The following is a 19,897-nucleotide window of genomic DNA, read 5'->3' on the forward strand; positions in this document are numbered from 1 at the left end:
ATTTATAACCTTGGGCCATCCACTTTTTCCACCACTCACTTCAAGCCTTGCTGCAGCCACAGCATTGAGAGGAATGAGGGAACAGCAGCACTACTGCAGCAACACTAAGACCATTGTGTATGTCCATGTAAGAGCACAACAGAAATGAACACTCAACTGGGGCTTCTAGACACTATCACACGTAATACATTTGAGAAGAATTACTTCTCCCAAAAGCACTGTAAGTACAAGCAGAAAAACAATCCTCAAGACAAAACTATACTGAGAAGGAACCCAGTGAACCAACTACAAGAGAAGGGATGGGAGAGGAGAGCAGAGGTGCCCATACAAGTAGCAAAAGGTAACTTCAGATAAGGAGGTCCTTTTAATTTCCTCTGCTAATAGGGTTTAAAGGGTGAAAAGTAGAGGTGCAACTTAACAGAGCACAGCTCAGCTCTCTCCTCCATATCAGCCATTTTAGGAGCTTAAGCAAATAAGTAACGTGTAGATTCAGAACACACATTCATAACTGCAAAAATTCTAACATGGCAACATCTGAGCACTGCACATTGTTCTGCTTTGGTTTGCCACAGCATTTGCTGGAGGTATCTTTCACTCTACTTACCATGTTAGGCATTCCTGTCCCAGGAACTGGCTTCTTGTCCATTTGAAACTGCGGTAAGCTATTTTGCAGTCCAGTTTTATTCTGCATCTGAGGTCCGAGACCACTGGCTCCAATCTGCTGCCCAGTATTCTGACTATATGGCTGACCATAAGGACTGGGATTGCTCATCATTCCCATCTAGGAATTAAAATGACAAGACATTCAAGTAAGAACGTAGTTCACAATTCAAAAGGTAAATTAATATTTCAGAGAAGTAAAGGCTACCAAAGCCATGAAACAGCTGCAATGCAATCCTGATCCACATGTTTCCCTTGCTCCCTCATGTGCATGTATTTACACCTATCACACAACGTTAACTTCTCAATCTGACTGCTCCTATAAACAGAGCAAGGCCAATCTATCAACGCTGAAGTCAGCTTGGTTGGAACTGCCCTGATTCTTCAAAAGAAAAAAAAAAAACCAACCATGTAGTTCAGCAGATTTCTCATATCAGTTTCTCAATCACAAATCCGTACATTGGAGTAGAGAAGGAATTCTCTGCTTCCACCAAAAGGATACAAATACCACCTCCATTCGTTATCAGCAAGGTTTACCCCAAATACTTCCCACCCAACTGCCAGCACCCCCACAGCTCCTCTCCATAGGGCTATAACAATTCTCATTCAGTACACAACAGCTTTCAATTTAAGAACACACCACAGACACAGGTAACACTACAAGCACACAGGCACTGTAACTTGCTTGCAGCGAGCACTACTTGAGGTCAAATGAGATGGCAGGAAGGAATGCTGCTAATAAAACAAAGCTATCGAATCATACCATGGAAGCAGACTGATATACAGTGTTTGTTCCTTTCTGCACTATCCATCAACTATTTGCATACTCAACAGTTTTAGCATAACAGAATATACGGTTTGTTGCCTTGGAGTGCTGCAGAATCTAAGGAACAGGATCAATCCTGCCCGTGAAGTAGTTTGCCCTCTGATTTTTTCCACTCTATTCCCTTCTAGTTCTCATAGAAAATTTGGCCTTCCCAGACCAAATAACCAGCAACAGAAGACGACCAGGAAAACTGGAGTTTTTTCTTAAGACTACCAAGCTCTCACCATTACTCAGACGGGATCCTCGAGCAGCCTTAGCTCACTTAGCTCACACACAAGTACTCAAGAGAGCTGTGACGTTTCGATTCACATTAGCGTGTGACTCAGCATTCAGGCTACTGGATGCTTTTCTGGATCCACGAAAATGCCCAGACTTGATCAAGAAGCGCATACCAGCTCCTATGGCATGCATCTGTCCAAGTACTCCCGCGTTTGCTCTCAGATCCTGCTCCCCCAGTAGAAGCACTTTGTTCCTTCTCCTCACAAAGTCTCTCCAATCCACACAGAAAAGTAACTTATGTGCCCACAGATGACCTGCTATCTGTGATTACCCCAAGTTTTCTTTTTCCAGGTTTTAATTTCTGCTGATCTTTTACAGCAGCTTCAACTTGCATTTGTAAAATAAATCTGAATCAAACCAATGCCACAGGAAAAGTGGCACAAAACTTACTGAAAAACCTGACACTCGGAGGAAATTCACCGGTCACATACCTCATGACAACCCCTTCCCCCCACTCGAAGCAGTAACTATAACCACCCAGCGGTAATTCATTAGAGAGAAATGAGAAGAACCTCTACACGTGGCAGATAAGTTGTGCAGTGATGAGGAAAAACTAAAAATGCTTCCTTTGTCTCCTTTAGCACTGCTACTGCCATGTCTCAACTGTGATGAATACCCACGTGGTGACAAGCAGCTGTTGCCCAGAATGACACAGGTGAGACCCAAGCTACAGGGAGCCAAGCGCACTGGTACCTCTGAGGACGTTTCCCTGTTGTCTCTGCTGCCTACAACTGAGCAACAGATTCAAAGCTCAGTATAAGACTGTGGGAATTATTTCCTTAAGAAAACACAGAGTTAGCTGTCACCAGAGCACATACTATGTGCTAGAGCATATATTACATTAGCCAACACTAACAGTGCCCCACAGACCTTGTACACCTTACGCTGCAACCAGCCTTCAAGAAAACTAAGCAAACAACTCAGATCTGAAGGCTGATAGCACATTTTCAAACTGTGATGTCACTGGGAGAAAACGAGGCACTCAGCTTAAGAAAATCGAGCGACTTCTTCTATTGATATCAAAGGATCAGATGTACTGATCCAGTAGACAAAGCACAAAGATTCTCAAGCACGAGTGATTGGGGTGCAACATCAGCCCATCCAACAAGGGGCCTGCATGGCAGAAATGTAGGGCATGGCTAGGTCAGAGGGCAAGCATTGCAAAGTGATCCCAAAAGCCAGAGACAACTATCACCTGAGAAGGGTGCTAAAGCCCCAACTGCTTCAGTTTCCTGGAGGAAATAAGCAGCCATCCCTTGGTCCGGGTGAGACTGACAGCTGCCAGATCCACGGCTGAGCTTCACAGCCATGTCCCCAGTCCTGCTGTCACTGACCCGCTGATGTGAGACAGACAACGCGCACACAGCTCCGGGCTGAGTCAAGAGAAGGGGCACACGGCAGCAGCTTCCTCACAGTGACACCACAGGGTCTAATCAGTGACCCTGGCACTGGAAGCGAGAGTATGCCAGTGTCATTTGATGAAACGCACTGGGAAACATGGATAAAAAGGGGAAGCGTGTGTGTCTGTGTGTGGGAGAATATCAAGCGGGAAGAACCAGGTGACCTAATAACTAATCATAGAAGGAAGATAAAAAACAATCCAGCAGGCTCAGAGTTCATCAGTTGGAAAAAAAAACAAACATAGAAAGACTGACATACAGGTTACTATCAAATTAGTGAGTTATTGGAGGCAAGGGGTAGGTACACCATCAAGCACTGAAGTGCCAGCCAAGGCAAGGTGGTTCTGGTGGCACTGCATGAGATAGACACAAGGCTTCCTTTATAACACCATGTAAAAACATATGTGGCTGCACTGTGGCCCAAAGTCAGCGAGTTCAGACTGTGCACTCCTGGCCTACCTCCTTCCACTGCTCTTCCCATTGCACTTCTTCATCCACTCCACCTGCCATCCACCTCTCTCTCCCTCCTGACAGCCTCAGGTTCCTTCCAACACATACACGAGGCCTTCACACACAGCAGAGCTCACAGTAAAGGAGAAGAGGGATAAAAAGCAACAAAGCAAAAGATGACGATGCACGGCTGCTAGGTGACAAAGGTAATCTCAAATGCTCGTTCCTTCTACACACAGCAGAAAACAACTGTGCTTGATTTTCCTGCCTCCAGTTGAGTTTTTGTAACGTTGATTGAAATAACCCAACATTTGCACTATCAGCTATGCATCTCTATTGGGGTAACTGTAGTACATGCACTAGTTTAAGAGCACGCTGATGTAATCTTTCCATATTTGCAAGTAGAAGTTAATTAACTTTCCTAAACCGGGAAGTTATTTTTATTAAATTCCAGCTGGCTCTTTAAAGAGGAGATCTTGTAACTGATTTATTGAACATCACTTTCTGGTGCCGTTCAACTGTCTGATAAAGCTTTATTGGACCCACATGCAGTCTAACAAAATTGTGTCAGAGATATCTGCTACAATCTTTCCAAGGACTGTTAATGATGGTTATTCTCTGCAGAGGACCTCATCTTTTAAGGTATCTATTGCAAGACACAAACATTATTTCACTGCCCTTTGTGTGAGAAACTCCCCTAATCCACACAAACTTAGATCCCCAAAGACAAAGCCTTCCTGCTCCCTTTCTTCCTCAAACACATTGTGCCCATACACTGGGACAAAGTGAGCAGTTATCCACCTTTTACACCAAAGAAGAAAAAGCAAAGGACCGTGACATGCAGCTACACTTTCGATTAATTAGTACTTGACCACAGGGCACACTTAGGGCACAGAATCTAAATGCTGTGGGTACACTTGCACATTGAGTCAAACGCAATCAAAGCAACCAAGAACGCTGATCTGCTGGCCAAAGCATGACACAAATATACTAATGTTAATACACATACATTGGTTTTTATTTTCTGTACCTAAATTTGCTATTGGAGGGTGTCATGATTCTCAGCCTCTGCAACTTCCAACATGACATTTCTGACTGTTTTATTTAAAGGAAGGTCTAAATAATTGTCTTTGTAAAATATGGTAATTGACTCTTAACACAAGTGCTAAGCACTGATAAAACAGAATAGTGCCTCCCGTTATAAGAGGAGAGAGCTCTGCATATACTCAGACAATAAGCCACACTACAAAGAATTAACATCAGTTCTAAACATTTAGAGTAATTTCACACACAAGTGTAACGATCCAACAGGAAAGGCAGCAGCTCTCTTACTCACCTGGATTGTCTTCAGGTCCCCGTTGTTGATGAAAGAGCATTGTGGGGATCAGTGGGAGACCCAATGTAAATGGTCTGAAAGTCAGGTGGACCTGTGCACTTTGTGAAAGGCACGGCCCTCTAACAGAAGGCTGGACTGTAAGACCTCATCAATAACTGGGAACTGCAGGAACCAGGAGGAAGAGCCACACTAAGGTTTTAACTATACCTATCTCCAAACAAAGAATGGTTCAAAACAAGAAAGGTGAACTTGTTCTTAACTTACTACAGAGCTTAAGTTTGCTGTTTACTCTTGAATCAGAACTGGAAGGCTAGCCAGTGAAATAAAATGCCTGAAAAAAATGCCTGAACGGTGAAAGAATCAAAGCATTACAAACAGTTTCCAAAACTCTATTTTAAGAGTAATAGGAATGTCTCTGCACACAATCAAGCACCCATCAAACAAAAAGCTATCCAAGAAAGCAAAACTTGTTCTAATTCCTTTCCTCCCCAAACATTCCTTTCAGGCTGAACCTTCCCAGGTGTTTGGAAGCCACCCCAATACGACTGCAGGGCCCACACCCTGACCACAGCACCCTCTCCTTGAACACATCTCCTCCCCTAATATCAGGTGCATTTAAGGTGCATTACAGAGTCATCACAAAATGGCCTGGGTTGAAAAGGACCACAGTGATCATTGAGTTTCAACCCCCTGCTATATGCAGGGTCGCCAACCAGCAGACCAGGCTGCCCAGAGCCACATCCAGCCTGGCCTTGAATGCCTCCAGGGATGGGGCATCCACAGCCTCCTTGGGCAACCTGTTCAGTGCGTCACCACCCTTCTGTGCATCAGAAAACTCATTCAAATTACAACTCTTTTTTCAGTGACCAAGTGAGTTCCAAGCCTGGATTCATTTCTCACCATCACTGCTACAGAGATAGGAATGCCTGTTTGTATTCCAGAGATGGCTTACAGCATACATAAAGGTACAGCAGGGGACCACACTACAAGTGGCTGATTAGAACAATTCAAGTTTGTGTGTATCTGCTGACCTCAAATCAACTCGTTTTGGGCATTTTGGCATTCAAGTGCCAAAAAAAAAATCCAAACAACCAAAGTTACACAACTAGCAAAGTGAGGAACACGCCTACCATGCAAAGAGAGCGTCCCACTGCTGCCAGTCATTTAAGAGAGGAAGAAAACACTTCAGCAGCTCCATGGGACAGCTGAACAAAGCAGAAGTGTGACCAGACTGCTGCTCAAATCCAGGACCACTTGGAGCTCATCTTTACCATCAGAAGAGCACATCCTTCTCCCTCCCAGTAAGTTAGCATCCCACCAAACATACGGGACTCGTCTTTAAAAGCCACGGCAGACGACACACCTCTGTTTTACTGAAGGACAACTCCCAGAAGCAGCCACCCACCACATAAAGGGCTGACTCTGGAAAGCCAACACATCGCTGAACGCAGCCCAAACGCCTCATCTATTTTTTTCCCCCTCCTACTGAAGGACAGCTCTGAAATAATGCCCATTTTCACAGCGGCGAAGGAAACGTACGAAAGTTACTCCACAAACTCCCACATTAGCAGCAACACCGTGCTAAATTTACCAGTAAAAAAAAAAAAAAAAAAAAAGCCTTTGAAAACAACTGCTTGGGGTCCTATGTTTTCATCTACTTTGTGAAGATTTGTAGGTGGGGGAAAAACAAAAGCAGATGGGTGGAGAGATGAAGCGGTCCGACATGCCTGTTGTCAGACTGCGCTAACTCCGCTGCACGAAGTGAAACACAGGCTCCCTGCCAGCAGCCAAACCAATTGAAGGCATTCTGGAATTTCAGCCTCCATTTCAGACCGTGCTTTCTCATCCGGCAGTCGGAGCAGCTTCACGCGGGCTGCGCCCGCTGAGCTCACCCTATGAGTCTCCAAGGGTTTTCTCAACAATTAAAGAACTTTACCTTAAGCTTTTTTTCCCCCCCCTTCCTTTTTCCCCTCTCTTTTCTCTTTTTCTTTTTTTCAACCAGGCTGAGACTACAGGCAAAAAAAGCAGAAGTCCTACATTGGTGTAGAGACTCGCCACAGCACAAGGTGCTGCTTACTTTAGATGTAAAGCACAAGGCAGGACTTCAAGAAGCCACAAAGATGGCTTCATTTTGAACTATCTCAGCCAAAAAGTCAGTTTTAAGGCCTTCCTTGATTTCTCCTAGATAAAGAACACCGTGTTTCCACGTTGTTTTAACAGTTCAAAGCTCCACTTTAGGCACAATAAATAAGGATTACGATGTTACACTTTACCCTGAAACTCAACACATTAATTTTAGACCCCTGAATACCGTTTTCACATCAAAGTATAACAAAGTAAACAATCCACTAATTTCAATACAAAAACACTTCCAAGTATTTCTTTCCACTATGAACTACAGCTACTGTAGCAACAGGACCTTGCAACAATGCATTTATCAAGCTAAGCTGCATGAAATGAACAGACCGCAAAATTAACTCGTTACTGCTCACAGATATTGGAAGCACAGCCTGCAGCACACTGAGCTCAAGCAAGCAGCAAAGATAAAAGAAGATTTTAATAATGCTCACCAGATATTAACATTTTATTTAGTACGTTAAAACATAGCAACGTCATCAACACAGCTGAATTCAATCCTTCTATAAACAAAGTTTCCACTCATTAACCAATAAACACAAAATAACCCCATCAAACGAAATGTTTACAAATTTTCCAGGCTTTTTAATCAAACCCCAAAAACTTATGCAATATTCTTCTGGTTCCCTATGCTGGTGAAGCTATTTGTGCAAGGTAAGACAAATTTTAAACAACTGGTAACTTAAATCATTTGGTCTTCTCTCACTTTTCCAGAGCAACTCCACAGCAGCTTCATTCAAACCTCTTACATTATAAAAGCACATCCATCTCCCCCCACCACTATAGTTATACATATAGTCTCTCTCTCTCTCTCTCTCTCTATATATATAGTATAGTCTCTCTCTCTCTATATATATATAAACTATAACTATATATATATATAACTATATATATATATAGTTATAGTTATAGTATAGTCAGCTTTCTGATTTAGAAAAAGGTAGACAAAACCTTTCCAAACTAAAAACTAGAATTGGGTGCAATTGGACAGCTGTTAGGAACCCAACTCTTGTTTGTAGGTATTCACACAAGCATTCTTTTTGCAATAACTCAAGCCTATATTTCTCTATAAATCCAACGTGTCCTTACACACGCTGCACATCAGCCCATTCCAACCTGTATTTGCCTCTTCTCACCTGCCACAGCACAAACCAATACTCATCTGATCTCAGGCAGCAAATACGCTCATTAAGTGTCACACAGAAAAGCACCACGACTTCTATAAGATCCCATTTTATTCCCATCACACTCACCACACTAGATGGGAAAATATAGTTGTGGACAAAAGCATGAAACAGATTAAATACTATCAAGTTAAGTTTACATTAACATTTATGATCTATGCTGCCACAGAACTAAAAAGAAACAACACCACTTAACCTAGCAACAGTCGTGTTTGTTGAGTAATTTCTTGCTTCCCCTGATTGCCATAATACCACTTTGGCAGTACATTAATTATTTAGCACAAGATTCGGGACTCTTAAAAGACAAAAACCCTATTCTATAGAATCTCTACTGCAGATAAAATAAAACCATGTGAAGAAAGCTACTGAAGTCAAGCTTAGCATGTCTTACCTTGTTCATGGCTCCAGGCTGCGGCCCCCTCAGTCCAGCCTGTCCCCCCATCTGCGGAGAGCCTTGCTGCAGTGTCTCAGCCAACAAGTTACCAGCAGTTCCCATTCCTGGGTTTGGGTATGGCATATTTGGTCGCCCTCTGCCCGCTCCAATCGAACCGTTCATGACTTGCCCCTGCATCACCCCCTGTCCATTGCCTGCTGCCAACATCCCAGGATTCATGCCAGCATTCATCCCTGTGTTCATTCCCATGCCAGGCTGGTTAACTGGACTGTTTACTGTTGGCATCATTCCTGCTGTAGATTGGGCTGAAGGACCCTGATTTGGTCCACTTGTACCCATCGCCATACTGGGAGAAGTCAACCCAGCCTGTGCCATGGGGCTTTTCACCATGCTGTTTAACATTCCCATTCCAGGACTGTTTTGTGGAGTTTGGCCGGCCATGCTCTGGCCAGGGCCACCAACCCCCATATTGAGATTTGGGGAGCTACCAGCCCGTAAAAGTTCTGACAGCTGCTTGTGTTTAGAGGCAGCATCTTGTGCCAGGCCAAGGCTGGTCTGCAGCTGATTAATGTCACCTCCATTGGTGAGTCCCAGTTCTGTGGAGCTGATCAGTTCATCTGGCAAGTCATGTTCCAGATCAAATAGTGATCCAAAATCTGAAAAACAAGAAATTTTACAAGGTCAATGCAAACAGCAGAAGAAAGTTACTTCTTATGTAAAAACCCTATTTATCAATTCTTTTTTTGTTTTGTTTTGTTCATTTAACTACCAAAAATTCACTCGCTGTGTTCCAGTGGAATTCCTCTAACATTTACTATTGAAAGCTATTCCAATTAGTCATCAGAAAAGTAGTCCCTAAACCCTATCAAGCCTAAATAGGAGACAACCATTCCACCTGACTTTCCTTCAACAGCTTATTTTGAAAGAACATGATTTCCGAACTCAGGAAATTTGAAGGGAAAGGAGGGAAAAACTATTAACATCCCATAGTCTGCCAACAGAATTAGACAACTTTTATTAACAAGAATTAAAATGCTGATGAGAAAGCACCACCTTCATTTTTAAGCTTTCACTAAAGTATCACTTTCAGGAAGAGACAACCAATATCATTATGTGCTTTTCAGAAAGTGTTTCTAAAACCGTAAACAGTTCTGTTGTTGTTTGGTTGTTTCTTTCAATTTTCTACACCCAGTCCTTCCCAGCACAGACCTACATAATTAAACTGAGCTTTGTGGAATAGCCAGTATTTTTCCCACAATAAGCATAGCCAGGAAACAATCAAAATAACCTTCCTGGCCATGAAGCTGTGAAATATGGATATGGATAAAAAAAACCTACTTAAATAAAATTCATATCACAAGATCCCTTGCAAAGAAATCTGCAAGCAATGAAGTAGAGGAAGATTACTATTTAGGATATACATAGATAAGGGAATATCATACAGTGCCTATCAAATTCATCAAGAAAAGAAGTTCCAACGTCTGCAGAGATAGTATGCACCTTCACCCACATACTTAATCTAAGGCAGCTAAAACAAAAGTGATATAGAAAGTTTACGGCTAACAGAAGAACTACTGTACAGCACAGCTACTCCTACCAACTAGGCTGTAAAGCTCAGCATTCGGGATTTGGGAAATAGACAGTAAAGGGTTTTTCTGTTTTTGTTTTTTTAAGTTAATCTTAACCGGGGAAATAGTTCACAGCATCACTTCTGAAGAAAGGTCATGTCATGGATGCTCAGTAAGAGTTCTTCCACTGCATCTTCAAAAACTCCAGATCTAGACAAGGATCTAAAATACCACTCGTTATTTCAGCAATTGCTAAGAAGAAAGTGTCAATTACAGAGAATCTTACAGAGGTTGGAAGATGACTCATTCCAAATATTAATGGAAAAAGACTACTGTTAAACAGCATGCAAGTCAGAAAAGCTGACCAGCATTAGAAGCCTGTTCAAAATGTTCCATACAATACTGAATCCAAACTGCTCAACTCCAGCACTAAGGGGTTTTGTTGGTGATTTATTTTCTTGTTCTTTCCTGAAAACAATCTCTCAACTGTCATCACAGATAAGACCATAGCTTTTTAGAATTCTAAAGGTATGATAGAAGGTTAGCAAGTATTCAGGTATACCAGAACAGGAGACTTCAAGAGGAGATTGCATAGCTCCATTTATGTATTCTTCATCACCGCAAAGCACCAGAGACAGAATGAGAGTTTCCAATAAAGAGCTGTACCTTAAAGCTGTTGAAATCAGCTAGCCCATTCTTGTTAAAGAAAACAAGAATGTTGTGCTAAAAGTTCTTCTTCCTGGTACATACTAGGAATTTATTTTCAATGCTGATACTGTATCAATGATACTGCAGTGATGCAGTATTTTTTGATAGAATCAATATTTTCTGAAGTTTCAAAATGAGAGAGGCCAAAGAATATAGTTCTGTCGGAGTTCTTTGGCATTTAAAACCTGGTAGCAGATGGACAAGAACTTCTACTCCAACAGATGCAGCCTCCAGCACAGAGCAAGTCCCAAAACAAAATCCTACTTCATGTCCCCTGAGAACAAACCACTCCATACTCAGCCATTCACAACACCACCTGGAAAGCGGTCAGTAGCCATCTGAATACGAAGAACAGCTCGTTTTTCAAACTATCACTGGGTATTTCCTCCAAAAGACTTATTTACATGATTTCAGATATAACACTCCAGAAGAGCAGTGCAATTCGTGTTTTGAGAGATAGAAAGACTTGCTCATCCTTCTGCACAAGACAATATTAACCTGTCTTTCTGAAGAGCTCATTCTTTCAAAATTCCCCCTTGTCAACCAAGTGGATATTTCCAGCTGCTAAGTCAACTTGCTCCCATCCAACCCAAGAGCCCTGGTGTAGGCTAACAGAAGCTCCTTGGCGAGGTGATTTGGTGCAGACCCACAAGCAGGAAGCAGAAAGCCATAAAAATGCTGTATTATTAATTCTTTTTTTATTAACTTCTCACATCTCAACATATCAACAGCCACATATCAAAACAGAACGACTAAACGGCTGGGAGATTATCCCATTCTTTACACCCAAAAATTTAAATAAGAAAGCATCCTGTTCTTTCCATATGAAACTAACCTGCAAAGATTGGCAACCACAGAGAACGTGCAATGGAAGAGTTATGACATTAGAATACAGCACCTACAAGCCAGAATCATAATGCCAGTGAAGCACCATTCTGGTGTTATTTGCCCCTCTTCCCCCCTTTTTTTCCCAAGTCTTTTACAGAACACAAACTTCAAAGTGTTCTCCAACCAGGTTAAAAGAATACAGTGAAAAATCCTCAGTTGTCTGCTCAGCAAAGGAATCACACTTCTAGACAACTGGCAGGAGGCAGAAGATTTCAGGTACAAGACTGAAACACGAACAGTCTCAAAGGACCATACGGAACAATAGGACTTTGTGTGCACATAGCACGTATAACAATCCATTCCAGTCCTTTACATGTACTGCTCTCCTAAAGCCTTCCATAGAGACCTACCTATGGCCACACCAAACCCCAACAAGGTGAGGGCAGACAGCTTTGAGTACGTGACAATCATGGTAAATACATCCACACAAGAGCCAACGGAATAGCATAAGACAGAGGTGATAAAAACCCAGAGATCTGGCTGGCTTTCCAGTGCCACTGCTAGCCCTGCAATCTTTTATCATTGAAGACACACATGGAGATTTCTTACTAAGAAAATAAAGCTGGTAGTGGGAAGGGGAAGGAGGCAGAACAATCCTGAAAAGGTTTGCCTACCTGATTCATAAACCTTAGAGACTCCAGTGCATAATCACAGACAAAGAGAAGCTAGCACAAAACAGAACAGCCACTGACTAACCTAAGAGCTCATCAGGATCACCAAGCAGTGCGTTACAACTCAATCTTGATCTCAGTATAGTGGTACAGAGTGATTTCAAGTGATGCTGTTAATGGCATTACTAGTGCGTCTCACTAGTAAAGGAAGGTGAAATAGACTGCTCCTGCCATCTAAGATTACAAAAGATGGAAGGTACCTCTGAAACACAACATCCAAGTAGGTACTAAGTGTTAAACTGAAAGAGTCTCTGCACGCAAAGGCATGTAATAATTCCCACTAGGAACTGCACTGCCACTGAATGTCAAAATGAGTCTTTGTAGAGTGAAGAAACTGGCCCAACTCGCCATGGCTGTGTTAGAGTTGTAGTAAGAAAGTGGGTGAGGAAAACCAGCAGATGGAATGGGTCCATTTTTTGTAGCAGCAGCCTAGCTCACCTGGATTGAGTCACTTGAGCTGTATCCCCTGCTTAGAGAGCAACCGCAAAAATCACCATGTTAGCTTTTCCTTGTATGTGGTGCATTGTTTCCTCAGTTTTAGATCCTACAAACACTCCTGCTAAGTTTGCCTTTGACAGCATCTAATCTGCATAACACAAGGAGACTGTCAGACTGAGATGGAAACCCACCTGACACCAAGAAAGCCCTTAAACCGCTACAGATTCAGGGTGAGCAATCAAAACCCAGAAGTCATTAAGAAATCAGTGCCCTTTCAACCAAGTCCCAAAGTAGGTATTTCAAGCTAGTGTTACTGCAAGAGCACCAGGCAGCCCCAGTGATAACAGCTGTCAAAGCATGCAAGGCAAGGTAGGGATTTCTGACAAAAGTGCTCATAACATAAGGACAACATATTCCTACTAACTAGTCATCAAATAAAGTCACATGTGGATTTAAGTGGCATGTGTTAGTTTCTCTTGCATGCTTTCTAGCCTACAGTCAGTAGCCTTCATTTCTGGCTTAACACAACAGACTTCCTGTCACCTTTCAGAACAAAATAGGAGTTTCTATCAATACAGAGATTAGCTGGTACTAGCAAAAGGGCTACAGTGAATTCTGTCAGTCTTCAGAGAACTTGCTTACATGCTACAAAACAGCCCAGAATACTTCAATTTCACATGTTCTGTACCACAGCCTCAACAAAGCTAAGCACACTGTCTTGAAGGAGGTCGTATATCTGAAGAAACAGCATCATGTGCTGACAGTGATGCCAGGAGAACCCCTCTTGTCAGTCACGTAAGACAGCTCACGTAAGAGAGAGGGAATGAGACTTTCAGTTTCTGTCCCTGCATCCCACGGACTACATTACATTCTGAACTCAGACATCAAGCTGCTGAGCAGTCCCCTTTTTGCACAAGCATTCTTGGGTTCCAGAAACGTATCAGTGGATCAAATAATACCACAGTCCTTCGGTTCACAATGAATCACGTGGGCAAGGCTCGCTACAGGACACTGAACACAAAGTATGCATGTGACAGGGTTGACAGGAGCTGTGGATGATGAGAGACTACACAGAAAACACGAAACCTACGCTACGCTTTCAGACAAATGGCAGAAATAAGGTGCTGAGCACAGTATCTTCCCCACATGGCAACATCAAAGCTATCCAGGAATTGAACAGAGCCAAAGCATAACAGCAGGAAAGCCCAGCAGATACAACCAATACCCAACAGTAAGCAGCACCAGTAGTGCAGGCCCTAAAAGGCATTGCCTGAAATGCCCTTAGAAAAAAAAAAGGGGGTGGAGAGGCAGAACACAAGAAGTAAAAATGGCAGAACGGGACGCTGAGCTTCATTCTCACCAGACAACTCTCAGGTATCCACGAAAATGCAGAAGCAAAGGTGAAGCACAAATTGGTAACAAAGCACTAATAAAAGAAAATCATCAATTCCCACGGCATCTGCAATGGCAGAAAATGAAGTCAGACATGTTCAGGCAATCGGAGTGGGGGAAAAGCACGCTAAGAAAGAGGCAAAAACCTTCAAGATTCTACCAAGTGGGTGTGAGAGAATTTTGCTATATTTTGGAGACCAGATTTACTCTCATGATTAAAAGCCTTGAAAGAGAAAGCTTTTCACATAAGATGGTCTGGGAAGCCACAATTAGCCGACGGTAACGAGAACTCTGCCAAACCCTTTTTCCTACCTTAAATTGTAGAGTTTAAAATAATGTACTAATTTGATGCAAGACAAAAGGGGAAAAAGCTATTCAGCATCAGCCTACGCAATTAAGGCCTAGATTCATCACTGCTACTACTGCTGCTTCCAAAATCCTACGGCATCAGCCCCTGCATAACTGCAGTCATCGTGCATGGCCAAAGTGGAAGTGCGATGCAGAGGTCTTCACTACTGCTTGTGCAAGAACAGCTGAGAATTCTTACGCTGTATGACAGTATTTCAATAACGCAGTCTTCGCAGTAGACTTTATTTTTAATTCTGTTCCCTGCGAGAAAGTGGGGAAGCACTGCCTCCTCCTTCCTTCCTGCTAATCCAGCGAAGACCTAAATTTGCTCACCACATCAAGGAACTTGATAACTTGAAGACAAACCACAAACAACACAAGCAAAAAATACATCTGAAAGGGACGCGTGCTATTCATCCTGAGAGTGGGCTCAGCACCCCTAGAAGATACCACGTGCAGAGGCTCAAAACATGTCAGCAAGCCATGGTAGCACACAGCTCCAGGCATTGGTTTTTAAAAACAACCAGAAATTTGTTGGTCAAGAAGTGCCACTCGTTATCTAGAACACACGTGATTTCACATTAGTTCTAACAAGTAGAAACATCAGAATTTTGCAAGCATAAAAAAGTCATTTTAAAGAAGTAGCCACCTATTGCACAACGTCTAACAAAGTCTATTCTAGGACTGCGTGCTTTCTTCATTTTCATGTTATTCTCACCCCCTTTCAACTTGCATTTAAGAGAAAAGTCTAAATTCCACTCAAAATTAATCCACAAGTTTAATTTACACTCTACTCCAACTAATCTACAGACCAGTTTTAGTAGATTCTGGATAACGTGAGGTCTTTTGCAACGTCAGATGAATATTGTGTTTTCATTTTCATTCAAAGCTCTTTACAAAGCAGCATTTAGAGATACAGGTGAGCGAAGTTCATGGCTGAAATAGAGTGAAAACTTCATGATTCTGGAGCATGGATTTTGCTGTAGGGAAACTGAAATGCTCTGATCACGTGGGGAAGACATTACTTAAGGTGAAAGTTCAGAAACACCGTTCTTTGTGTAGCAGCATACTCATGCTTTACGTCATACAGCAAAAAGGTACCAGCCTTGCTGTCCTTGATGATCCAAATAATATGAAGCGCTGATGTTTCAATTCCAAGGTGCTGAAGTCACACAGTTAACCATTAACTTGTGAACGTGATGGTGTTCGCATGAATTTCATAGTGCTACCTTTCAAGTCTCAAATTAGTATTCTTGCTCCCAAGAGTATCCCACTTTTGGATGCCACTGAAATTCCCACAGGGCCACGTTAGGTTACATACTGCTCGTCTGTGGTATTGTTAGAGAGTAAGAAAGGCATTTTAGCCGGGAGTCTGATAAATGATGGAGCATCACGTGCACAAGCCTGGAAAGCTGGTGGTCTCTGCAGCCTGAGAGCTGCTGGTTTGCTACACTCGTGGGCAAAAACATGGGTACATGCAGATAGGAAAGGAACACGTTTATGTCTGCAAACAGACACCATCAGCTTCAATTCATAAATGGTTACAAATCAGTTTCAAGGAAAGAATGAAGCTGACTTTGCTGTCATCTCCAACTCTGAAATGATGCAATCTGCATAAACAATTAGCAGAGTGAAGTCAGTTTTCTGACTGAGTTGAGTTCATTCAACATTACTCCTGAGTAAAGCCAGAAAGGTAGTATCAAGTTCATAGACACACAAACCGAAAGTCAGCACATCAGATGTCATCTTGAACCAGTAATTCAGCTGGAGCTCCCAGTACCCAGGAACCTCACAGTTCTGCAAGCAAATAGAGTTCAAAATTCCACTTCTTGTGGAGATGCAGAAGAGATGCAGTACAGAGGAGTTTTGCACTGTCAAAAACGGAAAAGAGCTAAAGGTTTATCCAGCCCGTTTTACAGTCATCAATAATAGAAAGAGATCTGCATAGTTTCTGAAAATCTTGTAGTCAACTTCTACTTTCTGGTGCAAATCCTCGCTTAGACCATGGTTTTGTATCCGTGCTGTTCCTGTAAGCACAGCCAACTAAGCCATGAGTTACTTATGAATGGAGTCGAGAATTTAACATTCCTTTTTCTGACTTTCATCAGAAAGTTCTGTGAGAGAAGAGTGCTTGAAAAAGAAAATAACACATTTTGCAGAACTCTAAACACTCTCGTATGCCAAGGCATTTTAAGCAAACTTGTTGCTATTTAGGAAGCAAACAAAATCACATTGGCCAACGTATCAGCCACCGCTCAGGGAGAGGATTTCTGTGAATTGCCCTGCATCCACTTCTACGTGAAGTCCTACAAACTCAACCTAACTACGGATACACTGTCACTGCATACAACCATATGCAGAGACAGATGTATTTTACTTCAGCCTGCTGCTACAGTGTAAGGAAAGACAGAAAACCCAAGTCCTTCCAGACAGGTGTGCGTTGTTTATCTGACGGTGAAAACAACACAGCAAAAATACTCTGTTTGTCAGATAATAACTCTGAGTGACTTCTCGCCAAACCCCCTCTAAGGATGCACTACTCAGGGTGATGAGAAAGGTTAAAGAAATGGCACTGCGTTGTTAGAACATGCACTGAAAGGCTGCTCCTCTGAAGGGCAGCCTATGAAGAGAAGGCAAAACATGCACATGAAATCACACCAAATTAAAATCTAGTAATAAAATCACTTTGAACTTTTCCCGTAAAACTGTTTTTTCCCCGTACCTTTGTAACTTGGACGTTGGTAATCTCCAGTACCTCATAAAAAGCACATTCTCAAAAAGCTCTAGGTCCCACTACACTCTCCCCAGATAAAGTCTTCTGAAGGGTTTTTCATGCAAATACAGAACTGACCAATGATCCGAACTCAAGGCTGCGTGGACTAAATCCTAACCCCGCTCTGACAACGTGGAGGAAAGATGCAAAAGTTAGCAGGGTATTTTTCATGACCTGTATAAGTCACACCCAAATCAGCGGAGTAGCAAAAGCAGCAGCACAGCAATTCGGAAGCGCAGGAACATCCTAAGCCTGTAGGATTTCCTTTGAAAAGTTACAAAGTGCCATCAGGGCGATCAGTTTGCAAAACATTTAATATACCTCCTTGCTAATGCAGGTACTTTGGCAGTCCAGACAACTATAAGGCAGAGATACCCCTTCACTCTCCCTGGCAGATGCAGTGTCTGCTCCTGGCTTGATGATAATCTACTGCAACGCCTCATTTACAGACAATACCATCCTACAAACTCGATTTTAATGCATTTCTCATCTCACCGTAAGTAATACTTGGGAAAAAAGGAAAAGAAAATGGCTCAACAGGAAGGAACAGAAATATTGAACTGATGGCTCTGAGCAGCTAACGACTTGGCCTTCCACACTGATCAGAAAACAGATCTGTAGAAGTTATTTAAAAGATGTGGATAGATACAAACTCTAAGAAAAGAAAAAAAAATCCATAGCAGAGCAAAAACAGAGCTGAAAACCTTACAAGTGCCTCTGGAAAAGGCAGTAAGGCAAGATCAGTAAGATTCATTTCAAGCTAAGAAACAGTCTGATAACATTCGGAACAAATGAAAGATGGGGATCAGTCAAAACTGTAGCAGTCCAGGTGAGAAGTTTGGGTTTTGTTTGTTGGTTTGTTTTTGGGCATTGTTTTCATGCAGGATTTGAACCTTTGCTGTAAGGGAGAGGAAAGTTGTAAAGGTCAAAAGCAGTTCCTGAAAGAAACTAACAAAACAAGAAGACAAACTGTGTATAAGACAGGTACTGCAATGGAGACACTGAAGAAGCGTTATCGCTCAGCAAAATGAGACTTTTGGATACGGTAAACTGAATGAAGTTAAGGCACACATCAAACCCGCAGCAATGTCTGATAGAACGCATGCCAACGAATTAATTGTACAAAACTGACTTAGAGCAAGTCAGAACCACTAAGCACTTCCAATCCTATTTTCAGATCTAACAACCAAAGAAGCGATGCCATACCAGCACACTGCAGCGCTGCGTATATTCCATTTGTATTCCTTGATGGAAGACAGCAGTTTGGAGTCAGCAGCCCCAAAAGCTTTCCCAGTACACAGAGCCCAGGTTATTTCTAAGGGCAGGGAGCGCTGTACAAGGTGATTAACCTCATCCTTACTGAATACACCACGTAGAAATTTGTACGTGGCAATCTCAGCACACCTCCATCGCCGCAGGAAAAACTGAAGGGATCACAGATTAAAAAGGACGACACGAAAGCACTGCTGTAAAGCAGCCAGTTAGAAATGAATTGATATGAGAGATTTCTATTCATTTACTCAAGGAGATAAGTTTTCAGGACGCACTGAAATTATGCCATTGTAGTGGTGGAAAAAAAATAGACTGCGGTATACGATTAATTTGCTAATATAATGTTAAAAAAAATAATCTTCCCAGACTAGATGCAACACATGAAAACAGTGTTTCTACCAGAGAGGAAGGGTAAGCAAATGAAGCTACGCCGGCAAATTACTTTTCTCAGTGTAATCACCCCGCAAAGTTGCTAGCACAGGGTCACAGATTTACTTGCCACGCTGAGGACACTGCGCCAATAAAAGGTGAGCCCACAGCAAAGCTCTAAGTCTCAATACCTGAAGATAATACTTATATGACTGCCATTCTCCTATTCAACTAATTATTTGAGTTTAGTATATTCCTATTCCAGAATATCAGCATCGTCCTGAAATGAAAACGTGGGTGAATCAGAGGCTCAGTCACCAATATAAATACACCGAACTCCTACCAGGTTGGGAGTGAGTTAACCACAGCCAGCCATCCCTTCAGGTACCTAACAGGCTGAAACTGTATTTCACATTAAGAAATCAAGGCAACAAGTTAACAGCAGAGGAAACACGCTCACAGTCCCACTGCGCACATGTGCTGGGAAGTCTGACGGACCCTTGAAGTTTCTTAACCTCTCTCCCTCCAGGATGAATATGGGAATGGAACCCTGAGTTTAACAAGAGTGCTGGAATAAGGACGTGAGCACCGTGTTTCTGATTTTCTATAATGAACTCGGGACTGGGGACAATCTAATAGGTTCTCTACGTGGAATTTATGACAGGAGAGCTACTTGTACTGTTTTAAAACAAATCTAAAGAGCAGACAGGTTAAAAATGGCAACTTGAAAGCTGCTTCCCACAGCAGCAAAAGCGAGACCAAAAACAGAGCCACGCAAGCGGCAAGTGGAAAAATATAGCCTTCA

The 19,897-nt window shown here is 42.4% G+C and overlaps 1 protein-coding gene across 1 annotated transcript in view; it reads right to left on the bottom strand.

Annotated features, from left to right (window-relative positions):
* The window catches only part of EP300 (E1A binding protein p300), a 58,630-nt gene that overhangs the window by 35,961 nt on the left and 2,772 nt on the right, over window positions 1–19,897 (bottom strand). The window contains exons 2-3 of the mRNA XM_004937710.5: window positions 8,663–9,321; window positions 605–781 (exon numbers count right to left, since the gene is read on the bottom strand). Of these exons, the coding sequence (XP_004937767.2) occupies window positions 605–781; window positions 8,663–9,321 (836 nt within the window). The remainder of the gene's footprint in view (window positions 1–604; window positions 782–8,662; window positions 9,322–19,897) is intronic.

The sequence above is a fragment of the Gallus gallus genome, chromosome 1, assembly GCF_016699485.2.
Source record: "Gallus gallus isolate bGalGal1 chromosome 1, bGalGal1.mat.broiler.GRCg7b, whole genome shotgun sequence".
NCBI lineage: Eukaryota > Metazoa > Chordata > Aves > Galliformes > Phasianidae > Gallus > Gallus gallus.